We start from the raw sequence: 24,739 nt of genomic DNA on the forward strand, positions 1-24,739 counted from the left end.
GCAAATGACAGGGTGAAAAGGGCAGAGAGAGGATGTGCAAAATCAGCAGAGCAGGTTTTTAGGACATGTGAACTGATGCCGTCCGGTCCAGTTGCAGAATCAGAATCGAGGGTTGAAAGAACCTTTTCCACTTTGTCAGGTGCGAAACACAACGTCCAGGGGCAGTTGGGTATGACTGGAAGGGTGAGTACAGGGGTTGGGGACATAAGATTGTGGGTTTATTGACATTTATTGAAAACTGAAACATAAGAATTTTGCCATTTCTCCTGCAGAGGGCGCCGTTACACACCGTATCCCGATCGTTTTGGACGGATGTGGCGGTGAAAGGTCATTGAACTTTGGAACCTGCTACGCAAGAGGTATTTGTGACGTCAGTGTCGTATAACGCTTCTCCAACCGTGATGAGATGAGTAATGAGACGAGATAATTTGCATATGTACTAAAAAAATTCATGTTTTCTTCCGGAAGCACAGGGCCCGATTGACCTTTTATGGGTCTGGCACCAAACAAATTTGGGAAAACATTGTCAAACAGTTTGTTTTTTTAATTTGCATTGATATCTATATATACAGTCACGTGAAAAAGTAAGTACACCCCATGTAAAGTTTTGACTTTTTCAACATATTTCAACATACAGCTATTTGATCTTCATTTCAACAATATTGATAGATAAAGGTGATATAATATAACAAATATCATGATACATTAACATTTTGTAGTCCATTGTAGAATTTAAATAAACATAAATGCAAATTTCGCATGTGGAAAAAGTAAGTACACCCTTGGCTCTAATAGGTGGTATTGCCCCCTTTGGCAGAAACAACCTCAAGTAGGCGTTTCTTATAACTGTCTACCAGTCTCTGACATCGACTGGGAGATATTTTTTCCCACTCCTCCATGCAGAATTCTTTCAGCTGTGCGATGTTTGAGGGGTTTCTTGCATGCACAGCTCGTTTCAAATCCCCCCACAACATCTCGATGGGATTTAGATCCAGGCGTTGACTTGGCCATTCCAGAACCCTCCATTTCTTTCTTTTCAGCCATTCCTTGGTGGATTTACTGGTATGTTTAGGGTCATTGTCATGTTGCAAGGTCCACCTTCGGTTGAGCTTGAACTTTCCGACAGATGGCCTCACATTATCCTCAAGCACCCTCTGGTACAATGAAGAATTCATAGTGGATTCTATGATGGTGAGCTGCCCAGGCCCTGATGCAGCAAAGCTGCCCCAAACCATAATATTTCCACCACCATGCTTTACAGTTGGTATCAGGTTCTTGTGATCAAATGCTGTCTTTGGTTTTCGTCAAACATGTCTCCTGGTACTGTGGCCAAATAGCTCTACCTTTGACTCATCTGTCCAGAGCACATTGTTCCAGAAGTGCTGGTCTTTGCCGAGGCGTTCATTGGCAAACTTTAGTCTTGCCCTGATGTTCTTTCTGGACAGCAAAGGTTTGCTCCTGGCACACCTCCCATAGAGATCAAATTTGTGCAGCCTCTTTCTTATGGTAGACTCGTGAACTTTGACATCAACAGTGGCAAGAGCTACCTGTAGGTCCCGTGATGACATTCTGGGGTTCTTAGAGACTTCTTTCAGCATCTTCCGGTCTGCTCTCGGGCTGAGCTTGATGGGGCGGCCTGGCCTGAACAGGTTGGCAGTTGTTTGGAATCTTCTCCACTTGTAGATGATCTTCCGGACAGTCGAATGATTGATTTCAAATTGTTTGGAGATATTTTTAAATCCCTTCGCAGACTCGTAGGCATCTATAACGTTCTTTCTGAAGGCCTCAAAGAGCTCTTTTGATCTAGGCATGGTGACGCCGCACACTTCAACAACAAAGAGCAAACCAAACTAAATGTCTGAGGTTTAAATAAGACAGGTTCCTCCAAGATCCTCTCTGACGATGTTCTAATAATTTGCACTTGAGCTGGTGCACATTCTAATTTTAGGTGTTTGAAGTAGTGATAAATGTAGGGGTGTACTTACTTTTTCCACATGCGAAATTTGCATTTAAGTTTATTTAAATTATACAATGGACTACAAAATGTAAATGTTTCATGATATTTGTTATATTATATCACCTTTATCTATCAATATTGTTGAAATGAAGATCAAATAGCTGTATGTTGAAATATGTTGAAAAAGTCAAAACTTTACGTGGGGTGTACTTACTTTTTCACGTGACTGTATAAAAGAGAGTTTTTGTTTGTTTGTTTGCTTGTCTGCACGCGCTAATCTCCTGAACGGTGAAAGATAGGAGGAAACCTCGAAAACTAAAAATGTCGGGACGGGCCCCGGGAAGGTCATAAGCTAGGTGGCGAGGCCGGTCAAGGCCCACCTCGGCCGGGCTGGGCCCATTTCGCAATTAAAAGCTGAGCTGAATTATAGTAGCCAATCTTCTACGGCCACGAGTAAAAGGTGAATTATAGTAGTCAATCTTCTACGGCCGCAAGTAAAAGGTGAATTATAGTAGTCAATCTTCTACGGCCGCGAGTAAAAGCTGAATTATAGTCGTCAATCTTCTACGGCCACGAGTAAAAGTTGAATTATAGTAGTCAATCTTCTACGGCCGCGAGTAAAAGCTGAATTATAGTAGTCAATCTTCTACGGCCACGAGTAAAAGCTGAATTATAGTAGTCAATCTTCTACGGCCGCGAGTAAAAGCTGAATTATTGTAGTCAATCTTCTACGGCCGCGAGTAAAAGCTGAATTATAGTAGTCAATCTTCTTCAGCCACGAGTAAAAGCTGAATTATAGTAGTCTATCTTCTATGGCCGCGAGCAAAAGCTGAATTATTGTAGTCAATCTTCTACGGCCGCGAGTAAAAGCTGAATTATAGTAGTCAATCTTCTACAGCCACGAGTAAAAGCTGAGTTGTAGTCGTCAATCTTCTACGGCTGTGAGTAAAAGCTGAATTATAGAAGTCAATCTTCTACGGCCACGAGTAAAAGCTGAATTATAGTAGTCAATCTTCTACAGCCACGAGTAAAAGCTGAATTTTTGTAGTCAATCTTCTACGGCCGCGAGCAAAAGCTGAATTATTGTAGTCAATCTTCTACGGCCGTGAGTAAAAGCTGAATTATAGTAGTCAATCTTCTACAGCCACGAGTAAAAGCTGAATTATAGTCGTCAATCTTCTATGGCTGTGAGTAAAAGCTGAATTATAGTAGTCAATCTTCTACGGCCGCGAGCAAAAGCTGAATTATTGTAGTCAATCTTCTACAGCCACGAGTAAAAGCTGAATTATTGTAGTCAATCTTCTACGGCTGCGAGTAAAAGCTGAATTATAGTAGTCAATCTTCTACAGCCACGAGTAAAAGCTGAATTATTGTAGTCAATCTTCTACGGCCGCGAGCAAAAGCTGAATTATTGTAGTCAATCTTCTACGGCCGCGAGTAAAAGCTGAATTATAGTAGTCAATCTTCTACGGCCACGAGTAAAAGCTGAATTATAGTCGTCAATCTTCTACAGCTGTGAGTAAAAGCTGAATTATAGTAGTCAATCTTCTACGGGCACGAGCAAAAGCTGAATTATTGTAGTCAATCTTCTACGGCCGCGAGTAAAAGCTGAATTATAGTAGTCAATCTTCTACGGCCGCAAGTAAAAGCTGAATTATAGTAGTAAATTCATTCAAACAGAACCCGTGCAACGCCGGATGCATTTGGCTAGTGTGTGTGTGTGTGTGTGTGTGTGTGTGTGTGTGTGTGTGTGTGTGTGTGTGTGTGTGTGTGTGTGTGTGTGTGTGTGTGTGTGTGTGAATATAATGTGTGTGTGTGTGTGTGAATATAATGTGTGTGTGTGTGTGAATATATATATTTATATATATGTATGTAATTTATTGAAACGGTGTTTCAATGGCCAGGATAGTCGGGATATTTATTTTACAATTTTATTTTAATAATCGCTCAAATTGTGTCACTGACATACAGACACATGTCAATTCTTGTATGGAGGTTTTTTGAACGTCTCTCAACATTGACATCAATTTTATCACATTCCTTTGATTGAAGTAATCAGATTTCCAATAGTGCGTGGTCTGGTGGTATAAACTACTGATTGCAGGTGTCCCCAAAGAAAAAAAGTTCTTTTATCCACCCACGACGTCCTCTATCCACATCAAAGGTATAGTCTTTAAAAAAAATGTCCCCATGATTCTTTACTTTTGAACCACCATGTATATCGCGGTCTACATTTCAAAAACAATTTGCTCGTCATGGACCCTTTCTGATCGTGGGCCTCGCCCCATTGGCACCCTCGGAAGCCCAGTGTTGTGTCGGTGGGGCTTTGGGGGAGGATTCAAAACGTTTTTACTTTCTTTTTTTTCAGCAACATATAAAACCACAATATTCCGAGCCCAGCACCACATCATGAGGAGCATGCTTTCTCAGAGGTCCGCACTTCGTGCCCCATGTTTCCCCCCGGGGTTTCTCGCAATCGGACGATTCTTATGAACACCTCGATGCGACACCTGGCGACTCAACTTCCTGAGATCAGACGTTGCTTACACGTCGCGTCTATAAAAGGCCGGTGGTTGGGGTGCCGAACAAGGGTGGAGGCGCAAGGGGCGGTCGGACGGACGCAGAGCAGGGAAAGGTGGGTCTGGATTGGGACGCGGGATAAGAAGCGAAACGATCGTGACTCGTTCTTTGTGCCAGGAAAGGAATGGAGTACGAAGAGAATGAGTGGGTGAGCGAGTGAGGGTCAGGTTGGGACGAGACGACCTGCCAAGGACGCGCCACAAACTTTTAGGAAGTTTTTCCCGGTCTTTTCCGCTTTCTTACGACTCTGTTCAATCCAAGGTCCCAGCTCGTATGTCTGTAGTCCAGTCGCAGCTGCAGCTCAAGAAAAAGTCAAAGATTATTCAGAAGACGAAGGAAAAAGCAAACATTTAATTATGCCCAATGGCTGAAGCACCCACAGCAGGTCCAGAGTAGGTGTTGGCTCCGAGTGGGGAAGGTGAGCGGGAGTGCGACCGAATCATGGCGCAGTCAGCGAGCGCAAAGCGCATTTTGGCGCTCTTTTTCCTGCTTTGCCCCGTGAACATCATTGGAACCTGGTGGTGAGTGTGGCGGGTCGTTCACCCATTTATTTATTTATTTTTGGGCAGGATGGGAATGGAGCATGAATCCTCTCCTCTCCGCTCTCCTCGCCACCTGTACTGTACCGTTTAGTGTGGGATGCCGCTTTGATCTATAAATGGCCGGATATTCCGATAGACGGCTCAACCACCTGATCGTGGACCCCAGAACACCCAAGTGCGAGATACTATCATTATCATTGTGGGTTTGCATTTTATAGGGAGTCATAATGGTTGATGAGTCGATGGAACCGCGCGGAACACGTGACACTATCGGCCTAGTTCGTGATCAAGACAATGTTTGCACAATTCGTGTTTATTATTATTGTGTTACTAAATTGTTGTCTTGATTCGATAATTTGTTACAATCCATATCTGGTTATATCCTGTTTTGTTTTGTTTCGAACACAAGCGGCTTCAATGGACAGGTAACTGGCGCACAATCAGCCAGACGTTTGTTACCATGACATCTTCAATAACACCTGTTAATGTAATGATTATTGTGATGCGATGTGTGAGACGTGTCTTGCGCGCTCTTTTCCAGGCGCGTGGCCGCCAGTCCGCTGCTCATGTACTCGAACCGGATCTGCCGCGAGGCGCGGCGCGCGAGCGGGCGCGCGGGCACCTTGTGCCAGCGCGAGCCCCAGGTAGTGCGCGCCGTGGTGGCGGGAGCTCGACTCGGACTCCGGGAATGTCGGCACCAGTTCGCGAGGCGGCGCTGGGACTGCAGCGTTCCCAGAAAGTACTTCGGCCGAATACTGCAGCAGGGTAAGTTTGGTGTGAGGAAGGTGGAGGTGTGAAAAAGTGGCCTTGATCGGTGTATATGCTAAGAGTTGCTCGACCAGTGCGGTCTCTCATCGCACATATTTCTTACAACGTGTGTGACCTTTCTGGACTGGAAAGACAGAAAATGTAGAGAGCAGTCACCAAACTTTACTCTGTGCCGAGACTGTTCGTGTACATAGGCCGACCATCATCTCCACCACCACCACCACCACCTCTTTCACCACCATCTCCACCACCACCACTTTCACCACCATCTCCACCACCTCCCTCAGCATCACCACCTCCCTCACCCTCTTCACCACACCTTCCCCACCCACCACCACACCTTCTCCACCCACCACCACACCTTCTCCACCCACCACCACCGCATCTCCCCCACCCACCACCACCGCATCTCCCCCACCCACCACCACCGCATCTCCCCCACCCACCACCACCGCATCTCCCCCACCCACCACCACCGCATCTCCCCCACCCACCACCACCGCATCTCCCCCACCCACCACCACCGCATCTCCCCCACCCACCACCACCGCATCTCCCCCACCCACCACCACCGCATCTCCCCCACCCACCACCACCGCATCTCCCCCACCCACCACCACCGCATCTCCCCACCCACCACCACCGCATCGCCCCACCCACCACCACCGCATCTCCCCACCCACCACCACCGCATCTCCCCCACCCACCACCACCGCATCTCCCCCACCCACCACCACCGCATCTCCCCCACCCACCACCACCGCATCTCCCCCACCCACCACCACCGCATCTCCCCCACCCACCACCACCGCATCTCCCCCACCCACCACCACCGCATCTCCCCCACCCACCACCACCGCATCTCCCCCACCCACCACCACCGCATCTCCCCCACCCACCACCACCGCATCTCCCCCACCCACCACCACCGCATCTCCCCCACCCACCACCACCGCACCTCCCCCACCCACCACCACCGCACCTCCCCCACCCACCACCACCGCACCTCCCCCACCCACCACCACCGCACCTCCCCCACCCACCACCACCGCACCTCCCCCACCCACCACCACCGCACCTCCCCCACCCACCACCACCGCACCTCCCCCACCCACCACCACCGCACCTCCCCCACCCACCACCACCGCACCTCCCCCACCCACCACCACCACACCTCCCCCACCCACCACCACCACACCTCCCCCACCCACCACCACCACACCTCCCCCACCCACCACCACCACACCTCCCCCACCCACCACCACCACACCTCCCCCACCCACCACCACCACACCTTCCCCATCTCCACACCTTCCCCATCTCCACCCACCACCACACCTTCCCCATCTCCACACCTTCCCCATCTCCACACCTTCCCCATCTCCACCCACCACCACACCTTCCCCATCTCCACCCACCACCACACCTTCCCCATCCACCACCACACTTTCATGCCGCACTCGCCTGCTCCCCATTGCCGTGCCCAGGAATCACTGCCCCCGGCCACGGTCTCATGAAAGGCGTTGCGGAAACTGCGAGATGATCGATCGGTGATTTATGGCGCGGAGGCACGACCCCGGGGCACGCGCACAACGCGCACACAAAGTCATCTTTGTAACGCTCGAATTGCTCTGCTTGGCAATGGACACTAAATAACACCAGCAGTATCAACCGATGTATTAATTTATTTATTTACAGCGTATACTCGACACATTAATTGCTTACACTGCACCTGTGTAACGGTATTGATACCGATCGGCGGAGGTGTCTCACGATAGGTCTCATCTGAATCTGATGGGCGGGTCCTGCACCGCAGCATTTGGCGCGCACAGCGGAATTCTTGTGCAAGTGGCGGCTGCTCTCTCTTCACGACCCGTCCCAACAACTCCCACCTGGGCCACTCCACCTCATTCCAAGACGCCCAGCCATTCCTCCCGCGGGCGATCTTGTGCAATTAGCGCGCCTCACCCTCGTCTCGTGTTTCCGAGGGTCTCACTGGTTCATGGTGTGGGTCGCACACGCGCACAACACCGACTAGTGACATGAAACGTTTAAACACGACTCGTGCTCATGGATCTCGACTCGCGTTCCGTCAGACGTGGACCGTGGACGGACGGCGTTATTTATATCTCATGACCCGGAGTAGTCGCCTGTCGGAGACCATCCCTACCAGGTCCGAGCTTTTCCTTCCAGGACCGTTAACGATGCTCGATAAAAGGAATGCCGCCGTGACTCCGCCCTCTCCACCTGTCGCGCCGAAAATAACTAGCATCACCCCGCCCCTTCACCTGCTTTTCCGCACGAGCCTTTTGAGGAAAGAACCGCCGAACACTGGGATTTCGTTCAGCGTGGAAAAGTGAAAACGGACAACAACAAGCACGACGAGTTCCCTGCGCTCCGACTCATCGTGCAGGAATGGCGGGTTCCGCGATCACGTCGGCGCGAGTCGGGATGATTGACAGTCGGCTGGGCGGGTCTAATCCCACCGGATTCCCTGTCCATGCGTCACTCATCCCGGGACGCATTTCGCACTCCGCATCACGTCTCGCGATGTTCTTAGGATTAAATGTTTGTTTGGTAAAAAAATGGTTTCGTGAAGAAGAGTTATGCGGGATGCTTTATTGTTTGTTTTGGAACGTGAACTTAAACACTGCAACATGTTCACCTCGTTCAGTGAAGGAAGGAGAGAAATTGGGAATTCAACGCACTTGACTGATGCGTCAGGACGACACCATTTGTTTTCCCATAATTTTCCCGAAATTTTCAATCCCAAAAGCCGTGAATGATTGCCCCCTCCATGACGTCATCATTCCACCAATACCGATCAATATAGGGAAGATGAAATACAGGAATTTGCATATTTGTTCAGGATGCCGGCGATAGCTCGCCTACTCTTCGTGAAGGATGCCGTGCGATCTATAACGATGGTGTACGTTATAGATCCCACGGTATTGATGATAGCAGATGGGACACCCGGCTTAACGTCCATCCGAGGGATGATAAATCACCTTACCTGTGAAACACCAGAATGGCAGTTTAGAGCTGGGTCGGGAATTGAACCCGGGCTAGACGGCTCTCAGGTGGGTGTAAAGTTATTTAATGGCATTAAAAAGGACAGGTGTATATACACGACTGTAACCATCGTTCAGTCGAACGTCAAGCCTCGCCAGCCTGTTCGTGAATGACTTGGGCAAAAAACATTCCCCGAGCCCGGAATTGGGGCAAATTAAGGAGGTCGACGTGAAACGTGTTTTCGCACTTGCGGTTCGTTTACCTTTTATTTACTCGAAACAAAACTGGGTTTAAATGGCAAAAAATTGCAATAAGTTTCTCGTTTTCAGGAAAAAGGAAATCTTTGAAAGCTCTGAATTTCTAAGTTCAGCAGATGTGACGGTGATGGACAAAGCCTCCTCATTGATACATCATTGATGAACACCAGAAGATGTGGCGATGATGGACAAAACCTCCTCATTGATACATCATCGGTGAACAGAAGATGTGACTGTGATGGACAAAACCTCCTCATTGATACATCATCGGTGAACAGAAGATGTGACTGTGATGGACAAAGCCTCCTCATTGATACATCATTGATGAACACCAGAAGATGTGGCGATGATGGACAAAGCCTCCTCATTGATACATCATTGATGAACACCAGAAGATGTGGCGATGATGGACAAAGCCTCCTCATTGATACATCATCGGTGAACAGAAGATGTGACTGTGATGGACAAAACCTCCTCATTGATACATCATCGGTGAACAGAAGATGTGACTGTGATGGACAAAACCTCCTCATTGATACATCATTGATGAATACCAGAATATGTGACTGTGATGGACAAAACCTCCTCATTGATACATCATTGATGAATACCAGAATATGTGACTGTGATGGACAAAACCTCCTCATTGATACATCATCGGTGAACAGAAGATGTGACTGTGATGGACAAAACCTCCTCATTGATACATCATTGATGAATACCAGAAGATGTGACTGTGATGGACAAAACCTCCTCATTGATACATCATCGGTGAACAGAAGATGTGACTGTGATGGACAAAACCTCCTCATTGATACATCATTGATGAATACCAGAATATGTGACTGTGATGGACAAAACCTCCTCATTGATACATCATTGATGAATACCAGAATATGTGACTGTGATGGACAAAACCTCCTCATTGATACATCATTGATGAATACCAGAATATGTGACGGTGATGGACAAAACCTCCTCATTGATACATCATCGGTGAACAGAAGATGTGACTGTGATGGACAAAACCTCCTCATTGATACATCATTGATGAATACCAGAATATGTGACTGTGATGGACAAAACCTCCTCATTGATACATCATTGATGAATACCAGAAGATGTGACGATGATGGACAAAACCTCCTCATTGATAAATCATTGATGAATACCAGAAGATGTGACAGTGATGGACAAAACCTCCTCATTGATACATCATTGATGAATACCAGAAGATGTGACGATGATGGACAAAACCTCCTCATTGATAAATCATTGATGAATACCAGAAGATGTGACTGTGATGGACAAAACCTCCTCATTGATACATCATTGATGAATACCAGAAGATGTGACTGTGATGGACAAAACCTCCTCATTGATACATCATTGATGAATACCAGAATATGTGACTGTGATGGACAAAACCTCCTCATTGATACATTATCGGTGAACAGAAGATGTGACGGTGATGGACAAAACCTCCTCATTGATACATCATTGATGAATACCAGAAGATGTGACGGTGATGGACAAAACCTCCTCATTGATGCATCATTGATGAATACCAGAAGATGTGACTGTGATGGACAAAACCTCCTCATTGATACATAATCAGTGAACAGAAGATGTGACGGTGATGGACAAAACCTCCTCATTGATACATTATCGGTGAACAGAAGATGTGACGGTGATGGACAAAACCTCCTCATTGATACATCATTGATGAATACCAGAAGATGTGACGGTGATGGACAAAACCTCCTCATTGATACATCATTGATGAATACCAGAAGATGTGACGGTGATGGACAAAACATCCTCATTGATACATCATTGATGAATACCAGAAGATGTGACTGTGATGGACAAAGCCTCCTCATTGATACATAATCGGTGAACAGAAGATGTGACGGTGATGGACAAAACCTCCTCATTGATACATCATTGATGAATACCAGAAGATGTGACTGTGATGGACAAAACCTCCTCATTGATACATCATTGATGAATACCAGAAGATGTGACGATGATGGACAAAACCTCCTCATTGATAAATCATTGATGAATACCAGAAGATGTGACAGTGATGGACAAAACCTCCTCATTGATACATCATTGATGAATACCAGAAGATGTGACGATGATGGACAAAACCTCCTCATTGATAAATCATTGATGAATACCAGAAGATGTGACTGTGATGGACAAAACCTCCTCATTGATACATCATTGATGAATACCAGAAGATATGACTGTGATGGACAAAACCTCCTCATTGATACATCATTGATGAATACCAGAATATGTGACTGTGATGGACAAAACCTCCTCATTGATACATTTATCGGTGAACAGAAGATGTGACGGTGATGGACAAAACCTCCTCATTGATACATCATTGATGAATACCAGAAGATGTGACGGTGATGGACAAAACATCCTCATTGATGCATCATTGATGAATACCAGAAGATGTGACTGTGATGGACAAAACCTCCTCATTGATACATCATTGATGAATACCAGAAGATGTGACTGTGATGGACAAAACCTCCTCATTGATACATAATCAGTGAACAGAAGATGTGATGGTGATGGACAAAACCTCCTCATTGATACATTATCGGTGAACAGAAGATGTGACGGTGATGGACAAAACCTCCTCATTGATACATCATTGATGAATACCAGAAGATGTGACGGTGATGGACAAAACCTCCTCATTGATACATCATTGATGAATACCAGAAGATGTGACGGTGATGGACAAAACATCCTCATTGATACATCATTGATGAATACCAGAAGATGTGACTGTGATGGACAAAGCCTCCTCATTGATACATAATCGGTGAACAGAAGATGTGACGGTGATGGACAAAACCTCCTCATTGATACATCATTGATGAATACCAGAAGATGTGACTGTGATGGACAAAGCCTCCTCATTGATACATAATCGGTGAACAGAAGATGTGACGGTGATGGATAAAGCCTCCTCATTGATACATCATTGATGTATACCAGAAGATGTGACTGTGATGGACAAAACATCCTCATTGATACATCATCGATGAACAGAAGATGTGACGATGATGGACAAAGCCTCCGCATTGATAGATCATCGATGAACAGAAGATGTGACGATGATGGACAAAGCCTCCTCATTGATACATCATCGATGAATAGAAGATGTGACGATGATGGACAAAACCTCCTCATTGATACATCATTGATGAATACCAGAAGATGTGACTGTGATGGACAAAGCCTCCTCATTGATACATAATCGGTGAACAGAAGATGTGACTGTGATGGACAAAGCCTCCTCATTGATACATAATCGGTGAACAGAAGATGTGACGGTGATGGATAAAGCCTCCTCATTGATACATCATTGATGTATACCAGAAGATGTGACTGTGATGGACAAAGCCTCCTCATTGATACATCATTGATGAACAGAAGATGTGACGATGATGGACAAAGCCTCCTCATTGATACATCATTGATGAATACCAGAAGATGTGACGGTGATGGATAAAGCCTCCTCATTGATACATCATTGATGTATACCAGAAGATGTGACTGTGATGGACAAAGCCTCCTCATTGATACATCATCGATGAACAGAAGATGTGGCGATGATGGACAAAACCTCCTCATTGATACATCATCGATGAACAGAAGATGTGGCGATGATGGACAAAGCCTCCTCATTGATACATCATCGATGAACACCAGACGATGTGACGGGGCTGGATGAATATATACTTGTCGTTGATTGGCTGAAAGTTTTTGCTGCTTTTCCTCCTGGCTGATTCATCATGCTTTGCATCATTTATTGATCTCGGTTATTTATTTATTTTTTCCAGGTTATTTATTTATTTATTTTTACATCGCTTTCGATTTTTTCAAGAAAAAAAGGCATTTTTTATTTTTAGAATTCGGAATGTAGTATTTATTTATTAACTGATGAATTTTCTCATATATTTAAAATTTCTATTTTAAAATTAATATTCATTAATTTTCCAATGAATATTTTATTTTTATTTACTTGTTCGCTTTGTGTGGCAGACATTCGTGAGGCGGCCTTCGTGAATGCGATCACATCCGCCGGCGTCACCTTCGCCGTGACCAAAGCTTGCAGTCTCGGTGAACTCCCTCAGTGCGGATGTGAAGACCCCCGGGGTCGCCTGAGACCAAACGGCTTCCCGCACCCACCGGTCGCCGGCGATACTCACGTGGTGGCGGAGGCCGGGGTCCAAAGGGCGGCGGTTCAGGACGTGTGGGAATGGGGTGGCTGCGGGGACGACGTGGCTTTCGGGTTTAAGAAATCCCGGATCTACCTGGACCGACGCAGGTGGCGCGGAGCGGGAGATCTCAAAACCCTCATAGACCTGCACAACAACGAAGCTGGGCGGCTGGTGAGTGTGAACGGGACACTGGGGATCGATCGTGCCATCTTGGTGCTAGAACCGTTGAAATGACAAAGTCATCGTTTTCCATGTTTACGGCACGGACATTAATTTTCCCATCAGAGAATAATAAACAAACTCGCATTTGAACTTCGAAACCGCCATATTACAACCTGTTTGGGACTGGACAATCATATATATATATATACTGTAGTCTCTTCCTCGCACATCCTCCCACACAGTGTCCTTCTCTTTGCTGGATCGCTAGAAGAGTGCGGGCTTTGCGGCACAAATAGTCAGGTTCACTATGTTTTTTCGTTCAAAATTTTGGTAGATTAGCAAAACTATACATTTTTGGAATATTCAGAGCATGAGGAATCCAAAAATTAACGTTGCCATTTGCGTCGACACCTTCGCGAAAATGACACTCAGGACAGTGATGAAGATCTGTAAAAGCATATTCCTGAACGGTGTAGACCTCGTAGATCCTGTGTATAGGACTTATAGTTCAATCTGATACTACCTATAACTTCCTATAACAACCTATAACTTCAAAGGACTTGCAATATCATGTATTATGTAATACAGTTATATCACAAATATAAAGACAATGGTTTTCAATTACCTTTGTTTGTTGCTTTTCTATAATCCTGAGCACTATTTTGAGGCCTTTATTGGATTCTTGACCCAGAAAACATAGGATTAGCATATTTAATTAAGTCTCTAGGTTGACTAGAAGCCGAGATCGCGCAAAATATGTATTTTATGGCGGCCATTTTCAAAATCCAAAATGGCGGCCGTGCAGGTGTCTGTGCAAATGCCAACATTGATTTTCAGATTCTCCATGCTCTGAATATTCCAAAAATGTACAGGTTTGCTAATCCCAAAATGTTGAACGAAATTATATTTGTTAACATAGTGAACCTGACTAAAATGCATCCTTGGCGCAGAATGAATCGGACAAGAACTTTTAAACTTTTTTTATTTGCGGAAACATTCGCTAACCTGCTTTCCGGACGGTACCTGCGCAGCCCATAGTTGCTTTTCCAATGAATGTATTCTTATTTAAGCGACACACACACACACTGGAGCAACGGGAATGTTAAAGAAGAACCTCACAAGGAGCATTACCACAAACCTGGAGGCTGTCCGGGTGCTCGGCGACGATCCTGAAAAGATTCCTCGGAAACAAAACTGAGAACAAGAAAACTTCACAACTTGGTCAACGAATCGTGATCCTTCACCGAAACGATGGTGCACCCCTCAAGTACTGGGAGGACTCCGTTCCACCTCCTGAACCCGAATTATGGAGATAACCATCAATGACACGCACATCCTAAAGGAATGCACACTCACCTCGAAGCTGTCCAGCCTCAGTTTGAATCTCGAGCTATAAACTGTCGTCTGATGTTTCGCTGGCAGAGTGATTGTCAATGTGTGTGCCGTCCCTGGCATGGACGTTAAACTGGGTGCTACCATTAGGTGGTGGTGGTGGTGGTTAAAGGTCCCACAGTGTCCGTGAAAAGTAGGTGACCTATCTTTGGCACCCTGAACAAATTACAAATCCTGCCTGGAAGTGATGTGGTGTTCTTGGAGGTTCCTTATCACCAGGTTGCAGCGCTTGCTATCTTATTGTGATTCCTGTCTAGACAACACCTTTTGTACTTCAAGGAAAACGAGAAATCTGCGATCGGCAAGGGTGAGCCTCCCCCTGGTGATTATCCGTGACTTACCCTTGGCCCGTCATCCAATGATGGCCATGTTCTTTTCACACCACCATATGATCTTTACCTTCAACGTTTAAGGAGAGAGTGTAAGTATAGAAAATGTCTCCCCATCGACAATGTATCCGTAAAACCCAACATCATGAAAATCGGAGGTTACATTATTCAAGTTATGATAAAAAGGTTTTTTTTGTTAATTACGTCACAATCCAAAGTAGGTCGAGGACACTAATCAAATATCAGGTACACAACTTCAGTGCAGGTTCGCCATTATGGTGCAAGATTATCTTGGAAGGCCATGTGGTCTTTGAGATTCGGAATTGGTAATATTGAGCGATGACGGGAAACGCATTATTTTTTCAGACCGCTATTTGACCATGACCTTTAACCCAGAGGGTTATAATGGAAATAGAGCATAAATGCTCCTTACTCTAGGCTTTTTAAGGAGCACAATTTTGTTCTGATCAGCCAAAACTGAGTCGAGCTTTGGTGAAAAATGTTAAAATGTCTGTAATTGGGTGTTGACCTTAAAATTAGTTCAAGGAAAAAAAAGAAAAAAAAAACTATGTCAACCCAGCATACTCTTTATTACCATTATTGATGCAAATTTTGATGTCCCAGCTGGCTTCGAGATGCAGCTCGGATATTGGCAGAAAAAGGGATAAAAAACAATCAAACAAACCAAACCCAAACCCATATTTCTCTGTACCCACCTTCCCCAGTCGAACCCAGTTGCTCCTGGACTCCGTGTCCTCTCCCAACAAGGTGGAGAAGTTTCTGTCAAACCTCGACTTTGATTTTGCAACTGGACCAGACGGCATCAGCCCACGGGTCCTAAAATCCTGCTCTGCCGCTCTATCTCACCCTCTCTCTGTTCTTTTCACCCTCTCTTTTGCTGAAGGTCATCTGCCAGCATCCTGGAAATCAGAAAACATTACCGCTTTGCATAAAAAGTATAAAAAAAACAGATCCTTGCAACTACAGACCATTCGGCCTGCTCCCAATTATCAGCAAAGTCATGGAATCCATCATTGCTTCTGACATCAAATCCTTCCTCTTCTCCAATGGCTTGATCTCGGATCATCAATTTGGATTCAGACCAGGTCACTCTACTCTGGACATGCTGCTTCTGCTGTCTCAACAATGAATGAAGGTCCTCAATGCCAAACAGGAAATCAGAGCTGTCTCCCTTGACATATTTAGTGCCTTCGATATGGTCTGGCACCCCGCTCTGCTCTTATTGTATCCATGGAAACCTCCACACATGGCTTGCGGACTTCCTCTGCTGTAATCAACGTGTGGCTCTCAATGGGATTCTCTCATCTCGTCTTCCTGCTCAGGCTGGAATTCCCCAAGGCAGTTTTCTGCGCCCTGTGCTTTTTCTAATCTTCATCAATGATCTCTCCGACTCTTGAAAATCCTCACTATCTCTTTGCTGATGACTCTACTCTCTGCCGCTCCATTCCTCATCCCTCAGATCGGCAGTCTACAGCCTCCTCACTCTCTGTAGACCTGGACAAAATCACAAACTGGGCAAACAAGTGGAACATGTCTTTCAATCCTGACAAATCTCACACTCACTAGGTCTCTCCAAAAAGACCGACTGGACAACCCTCCCATCTACTTTCTGAATAATCCTCTCGAAGAAGTTCTGTCACTCAAGCTTTTGGGTCTCACTATCTACCATGATCTTTCCTGGGAAAACCACATTTCCAATCTGGCCTCCAAAGCCAGTCTCCAACTGGGCGTACTCGTAATCCAATAGTATGTATTCAATAGACTTACGCAGTCATGTTTCAATGGTATGTAATTAATAGATGTACTCATGTTTCAATAGCATTTATTTGATAGACGTACTCTGGCTTGAATTGGACGTAATTGATCAACGTAGCCAGGTTTCAATAGCATGTAATTACCCTGTTCTCGGGAAGCGAAAAACAGGGTTAGGCATTCGGGTGCGTACATGCGTACATGTGGTGTACGTGCGTAGGTGCCTGTATGCATTTTTTAAATTCATTTTCTGAGCAACCGTTGGTCTGATTGACACGAGATTTTACCATCGGCGAGCCTCTGCCTGTATAATTTTTTTTACTCAAAAATTATGACGTCACATAGTACAGACAACATCCTGGATAAACGTTACACCTTTATCTATGAAACATCTCAATGGAATTTTTTTGAAAGAAGGCTCAATGTGAAGTTCTCCCCATGGGGAATAAGTGTTAACGATGACATCTTTGGTGCCTTTATTATGACGTCATAATTCGACAGGGACAACGCTTAGTCTGATCAGTTTGAAATTTATTGAGCGTGATCTACGCAACAATTATATTAGAGAATGTAAATTTATGATGTCATCGCTCACGTGGTCCTGCAGCCATATTGGATTGAAGAAAAGAACCTTCAAAAACAGAACAGTTGGCTTGTTGTGAATACAATCTATTTAAGAGATGTATTCAAGTTTCAGTGGTATCTTTTTTTTATTACAATGGAGCAAATACACGTATGTGGTTATGTATGTCTATTTGTGACCAATCCGTCTTCTTTTCTTCAAATCTTCTTCAACAAATTCCATCATGTTGTTGATATATTTAAAGCACACACACACACACACACACAAACAAACAAACACACACACACACACACACACACACACACCCGAGCAGCTAAGAAATGCATTCGTGACTTACCCGTATTCACCAGCGTCACTTTTTTTTTGTTACTTTGACAATTAATCGAGATCAAGACCGTGATATGGGCAAAATAAGATGTACGACGTAAAAACTCGGCCGGAAGTCTAAGGCAGGTGGTGTATTGAGGGCACATCTGCTCTGTGAAGCTGTAAGTTCAACTTTCCTATCCAGTTTTTGATAAATTTGCATCGACCTTCCCTCCCAGCTCTAACTGATAATTTAAAAAAATAAATAAACATATGTCACCCACAGGGTGAACCGTATCTTGCCAAAATGTGAAAATTCCGTTTTTTCGTCATGACGTCATCAAATGACGTCATAGCGTCAAACTGTTTACAGATCTGGGAAGCACTCATCAAGGGCATTCATATGAGGTATTACTCGATATGGTACCTACGATTTCAAAATTTGACCTTGGGGTCAATAATTTTCGACCTCCAGTGCTAACCATGAAGGTCAAGGCCGATCGCCACCAAAAACTAATCAGCTGAGCGCCGGACCATATACTAGATTCCCATGAAGTTTGGAGACGATCCGATCAAAGTTACTCAAAAAATAAGGGTTTCGTTGACCTCCATGATTGACCGCAAAGTGACCTTGACCTTTGACCTTGACCTTCAAAATTTTGTGTGCTGAAGGGTATCTCTATAGGACTCTGATATGCGAAGTTACAGGAGTTTCCAATAATAACTGTGGTCTACAGAGTGATCTAAACGTGAAAAAAAAATGATTAACCACAAACAAAAAAACAAAAAAATCAAATGACGTCATAGCGTCAAACTGTTTACAGATCTGGGAAGCACTCATCAAGGGCATTCATATGAGGTATTACTCGATATGGTACCTACGATTTCAAAATTTGACCTTGGGGTCAATAATTTTCGACCTCCAGCGCTAACCATGAAGGTCAAGGCCGATCGCCACCAAAAACTAATCAGCTGAGCGCCGGACCATATACTAGATTCCCATGAAGTTTGGAGACGATCCGATCAAAGTTACTCAAAAAATTAGTGTTTCGTCGACCTCCATGATTGACCACAAAGTGACCTTGACCTTTGACCTTGACCTTCAAAATTTTGTGTGCTGAAGGGTATCTCTATAGGACTCTGATATGCGAAGTTACAGGAGTTTCCAATAATAACTGTGGTCTACAGAGTGATCTAAACGTGAAAAAAAATGATTAACCACAAACAAAAAAACAAAATCAAATGACGTCATAGCGTCAAACTGTTTACAGATCTGGGAAGCACTCATCAAGGGCATTCATATGAGGTATTACTCGATATGGTACCTACGATTTCAAAATTTGACCTTGGGGTCAATAATTTTCGACCTCCAGCGCTAACCATGAAGGTCAAGGCCGATCGCCACCAAAAACTAATCAGCTGAGCGCCGGACCATATACTAGATTCCCATGAAGTTTGGAGACGATCCGATCAAAGTTACTCAAAAAATAAGGGTTTCGTTGACCTCCATGATTGACCGCAAAGTGACCTTGACCTTTGACCTTGACCTTCAAAATTTTGTGTGCTGAAGGGTATCTCTATAGGACTCTGATATGCGAAGTTACAGGAGTTTCCAATAATAACTGTGGTCTACAGAGTGATCTAAACGTGAAAAAAAAATGATTAACCACAAACAAAAAAACAAAATAAAACATCACCCACAGGGTGAACCGTATCTTGCCAATGTTTGGAAAGCACTCAACAAGGGCTTCAATTTGAGGTACTACTCGATATGGTAACTGAAACTTGAAAATTTTACCTTTTGGTCAAAATTGAATGACCTTCAAAATGACCTTGAAGGTCAAGGCCGATCGACACCAAAAACTAATCAACTGAGCGCCATACCACACCCTATATACCCACCAAGTTTGGAGATCATAAGATCAAAGTTACTCAAAAAATAAGGGTTTCGTTGACCTCCATGATCGACCGCAAAGTGACCTTGACCTTTGACCTTGACCTTAATAATTTCGTATGGTGAATAGTATGTCTTCATGACCAACGCACATGAAATATTGAAAGATTTTGATGAGAACTGAGGAAATAATTTTTTCATGAAAATTCCGTTTTTTCGTCATGACGTCATCAAATGACGTCATAGCGTCAAACTGTTTACAGATCTGGGAAGCACTCATCAAGGGCATTCATATGAGGTATTACTCGATATGGTACCTACGATTTCAAAATTTGACCTTGGGGTCAATAATTTTCGACCTCCAGCGCTAACCATGAAGGTCAAGGCCGATCGCCACCAAAAACTAATCAGCTGAGCGCCGGACCATATACTAGATTCCCATGAAGTTTGGAGACGATCCGATCAAAGTTACTCAAAAAATAAGGATTTCAACCTTTGACCTTGGGGTCAATAATTTTCGACCTCCAGCGCTAACCATGAAGGTCAAGGCCGATCGCCACCAAAAACTAATCAGCTGAGCGCCGGACCATATACTAGATTCCCATGAAGTTTGGAGACGATCCGATCAAAGTTACTCAAAAAATAAGGGTTTCGTCGACCTCCATGATTGACCACAAAGTGACCTTGACCTTTGACCTTGACCTTCAAAATTTTGTGTGCTGAAGGGTATCTCTATAGGACTCTGATATGCGAAGTTACATGCGAAGATATGCGAAGATATGGTACCTACGATTTCAACATTTGACCTTGGGGTCAATAATTTTCGACCTCCAGCGCTAACCATGAAGGTCAAGGCCGATCGCCACCAAAAACTAATCAGCTGAGCGCCGGACCATATACTAGATTCCCATGAAGTTTGGAGACGATCCGATCAAAGTTACTCAAAAAATAAGGGTTTCAACATTTGACCTTGGGGTCAATAATTTTCGACCTCCAGCGCTAACCATGAAGGTCAAGGCCGATCGCCACCAAAAACTAATCAGCTGAGCGCCGGACCATATACTAGATTCCCATGAAGTTTGGAGACGAGCCGATCAAAGTTACTCAAAAAATAAGGGTTTCGTCGACCTCCATGATTGACCACAAAGTGACCTTGACCTTTGACCTTGACCTTCAAAATTTTGTGTGCTGAAGGGTATCTCTATAGGACTCTGATATGCGAAGTTACAGGAGTTTCCAATAATAACTGTGGTCTACAGAGTGATCTAAACGTGAAAAAAAATGATTAACCACAAACAAAAAAACAAAAAAACAAACAAAAAAACAAACATACAAGCTGACTAATACATCTTGCAAAAACTTTGTTTTGGCAAGATAAAAACAAACAAACATACAAGCTGACTGATACATCTTGCAAAAACTTCGTTTTGGCAAGATAATAAATATATATTTGTGCTCAGTTCCTTTTTATTTATACGTGTTGGATGCTGACTTCTGATTACCACTGCCACCAAAGGTGGATGGAGGTTATGTTTTCACCCCTGTCTGTCTGTCTATCTGTTTGTCCATTTGTTTATGAACAAGATATCTCAAAAGGTTGTGGACAGATTTGGACGAAATTTTGCAGTGAGGTAGCATATGTGACAATGAAAAAATTATTAGATTTTGGTAAAGGACTGGATTCGGATCCGACTACGAGAATTTTTTACGTGATTCTTCACCATTGGGCGATAGGGCCAAAAACGATACATAGCAGATATCTCAAAAGGTTATGGACAGATTTGGACGAAACTTGGTGGAGTTATTTATTTTGACAATTTACATGTGGTTTACTAATTAAGAGGAGATCCTCAGCTTTCCATTGATACCTTCCATGCATCATTGCTGTCACACATGACCGAGTACATGTTCATTGAAAATGACAAGTTCAAATCGCATTTTTACAAGTTTGGCTAATCGATGCAAGTCAGGATAATTGGTGCAAAATGAACGTCAGATGTGAACTTTTCTCAGGAATGATTGGCCTTTATGCACCCACACCTTCAACATGTCCACCTCCCCTTTTAACACAAAGCTCACAGCGGCGGAGCATGCCCTAAACTGCTCGTCTCACCATAGCCAGGTCATTGCGCAAAGCATCCACTTCATGTCGAATACGGCCCTGCAATTCGTCAATATCACGGGGAGGAGTTACGAACACCTTGTTCTTTAAATGTCCCCAAAGGAAATAATCGCATGGTGTGAGGTCAGGTGATCTTGGCGGCCATTCCACGGCCTGGTTGAGGGCGATGACCCGGTCTCCAAAGAGTTCCCTCAGTCGATCTCGGACAGCGATAAGACGATGTGCTGGGGCGCCGTCTTGGGCCCACCAGAGATATCTGAAGACACTACGAACCTGTCGCTCAAAGTTCTCCTCCAGCTGCGGTAAAACGTCATCATTGATCATCTGCAGATACCTGTTACCATTGACATTCCTTTGAAAGAAAAATGGTCCGATCACCTGACCACTTCCACAAAGTCCCAACCAAACAGTCCACTTTTGTTGATTCATGTTGGTGTCGAAATTAAATTCCGGGGGTTGTCCTGCCGGTGCATATTCAAGAACATTATGGGTCCATGGCGACCTTGCCGTCCATGGCGAAAGCAGCTTCGTCGCCGATAACAAGATACTTTGACATCTGCTTCGCAACGTGCTTTCAACCATCTGGCAAGCACCAGCCTCCTGACAAAATCCCCTGGCGTAAGTTGATGCCGGATGTGAATCCGATATGGATGTTGGTGAAAGTCCAGTCTTGTGATTCGGTTGAATGTTGTCAAAGGCAATCCCGTCCCATTTCGTCTTGCGCTGGTATCACGAGGATGCTCCAAAACTTGCTGCCTTACTGCTGCAATGTTCATTTCCGATCGCCCAGTGCGCCTCCTACCAGAATTTTCCTTGTTGCGGTTGAGGCTAGTACCATGCTCTTGGTATTTTCTAACATTTGCCCAGATGGTTTTGGCTGCTGGAGGCTCCCGTTCTGGGAAATGTTCCCTGATCACATCACGAGTTCGCTGCAAACTTCCAGTTTGGTGAAAGGTTGTAACCACAAAGGTCCACTGTTGAGTCGTAAGTTGAACCACCTTTTCAATGACTCAGACTGTCTCTGAACCCATACACTGTAGGCCCATCTTAAATACCCATCTTAAACAAAGGATGACGCAACCGACGATTACCAGCCCAGCTTAACAATTTTACATCATCAACTTCGCAGTCAACAAGTAATGCGTCCATTTAAAACTGTCTTGCACCGATTAGCCAAACTTGTAAAAATGCGATTTGAACTGGTCATTTTCAATGAACATGTACTCGGTCATGTGTGACAGCAATGATGCATGAAAAGCATCAATGGAAAGCTGAGGATCTCCTCATAATTGCTAAACCACATGTAAATTGTTAAACTAAATAACCTTTGCATATTAAACCCCTTGAATTCGGATTACCTTTTTTTTGATGCGCACTGTGTGTGTGTGTGTGTGTGTGTGTGTGTGTGTGTGTGTGTGTGTGTGTGTGTGTGTGTGTGTGTGTGTGTGTCTGTGTGTGTGTGTGTGTGTGTGTGTGTGTGTGTGTGTGTGTGTGTGTGTGTGTGTATGTATATATGTGTATATATATATATATATATATATATATATATATATATATATATATATATATATATACATCTGTGCAGCATCTGTCCTGTCCTGTCTTGTGTTGTCTTGTCACTGAACTACTTTCTCAAACTTTTGTGAAATCGTACCAAACTTCTGGTATGCACATATCTCTCCCGTCGGTATGTCCTAAGGGTATTTTTTTTGAAAAATTTTCCAATTCTTTATTTATTTTTTGGGGGGAATTTTTTTTTTTTCAACTTCAATTGTTTATAAAATGTGATATCACGTATATTACAAATACATTTGTACAAAATAATTGTTTGAATTATGAATGGTTTAAACCATGACAAAACGGCAACTCAGGTACAGTCATTTATTTATATATCGACACATCTGGGCAGTGTCTGTGTTGTCACTTAACGACTCCCTCAAACTTTTGTTTCCGTGGTTGTGAAGTGTTTTTAATAACGTTGTGGTGGTTTTGAATCACGTGGTGGTGAGGTATTTTGAATTATGTGGTGGTGAGGTGTTTTTAAATGACGTGGTGGTGAGGTGTTCTTAATTCACATGGTGGTGAGGTGTTTTGATTTACGTGGTGGTGAGGTATTTATAATTACGTGGTGGTGAGGTGTGTTGAATTACGTGGTGGTAAGGTGTTTTGAATTACTTGGTGGTGAGGTGTTTTTAAATGACGTGGTGGTGAGGTGTTTTTAATTCACATGGTGGTGAGGTGTTTTGATTTACGTGGTGGTGAGGTATTTATAATTACGTGGTGGTGAGGTGTGTTGAATTACGTGGTGGTGAGGTGTTTTGAATTACTTGGTGGTGAGGTGTTTTTAAATGACGTGGTGGTGAGGTGTTTTTAAATGACGTGGTGGTGAGGTGTTTTTAATTTCATGGCTGTGAGGTGTTTTTTTAACGTGTTTTATGGCTGTGAGGTGTTTTTAATTTTGTGGTGGTGAGGTATTTGTATTACGTGTTTTATGGCTGTGAGGTGTTTTTAATTTCGTGGTGGTGAGGTATTTTTATTATGTGTTTTATGGCTGTGAGGTGTTTTTTATCACGTGTTTGATGGCTGTGAGGTGTTTTTAATTTTGTGGTGGTGTGTTTTTATTACATGTTTTATGGCTGTGAGGTGTTTTTAATTTCGTGGTGGTGAGGTGTTTTTATTATGTGTTTTATGGCTGTGAGGTGTTTTTTATCACGTGTTTGATGGCTGTGAGGTGTTTTTAATTTCGTGGTGGTGTGTTTTTATTACATGTTTTATGGCTGTGAGGTGTTTTTAATTTCGTGGT

The 24,739-nt window shown here is 44.1% G+C and overlaps 1 protein-coding gene across 4 annotated transcripts in view; it reads left to right on the forward strand.

Moving 5' to 3' along the window:
• Window positions 1–24,739, forward strand: part of LOC137438254 (protein Wnt-6-like) — a 47,731-nt gene continuing 22,992 nt past the window's right edge. For 2 of the 4 annotated variants that reach the window (XM_078766443.1, XM_068133352.2), the window contains exons 1-3: window positions 4,365–4,592; window positions 5,621–5,844; window positions 13,197–13,546. In XM_078766443.1, the coding sequence (XP_078622569.1) occupies window positions 4,408–4,592; window positions 5,621–5,844; window positions 13,197–13,546 (759 nt within the window). In that variant the 5' untranslated portion in view covers window positions 4,365–4,407. Of the gene's footprint in view, window positions 360–4,364; window positions 5,059–5,620; window positions 5,845–13,196; window positions 13,547–24,739 lie in introns of those variants that run through there. The other 2 variants (XM_068133354.2, XM_068133353.2) reach the window with 2 other exon arrangements.

This window comes from Myxine glutinosa, chromosome 12 (assembly GCF_964187855.1).
Source record: "Myxine glutinosa chromosome 12, kmMyxGlut1.1, whole genome shotgun sequence".
NCBI classification, from domain to species: domain Eukaryota; kingdom Metazoa; phylum Chordata; class Myxini; order Myxiniformes; family Myxinidae; genus Myxine; species Myxine glutinosa.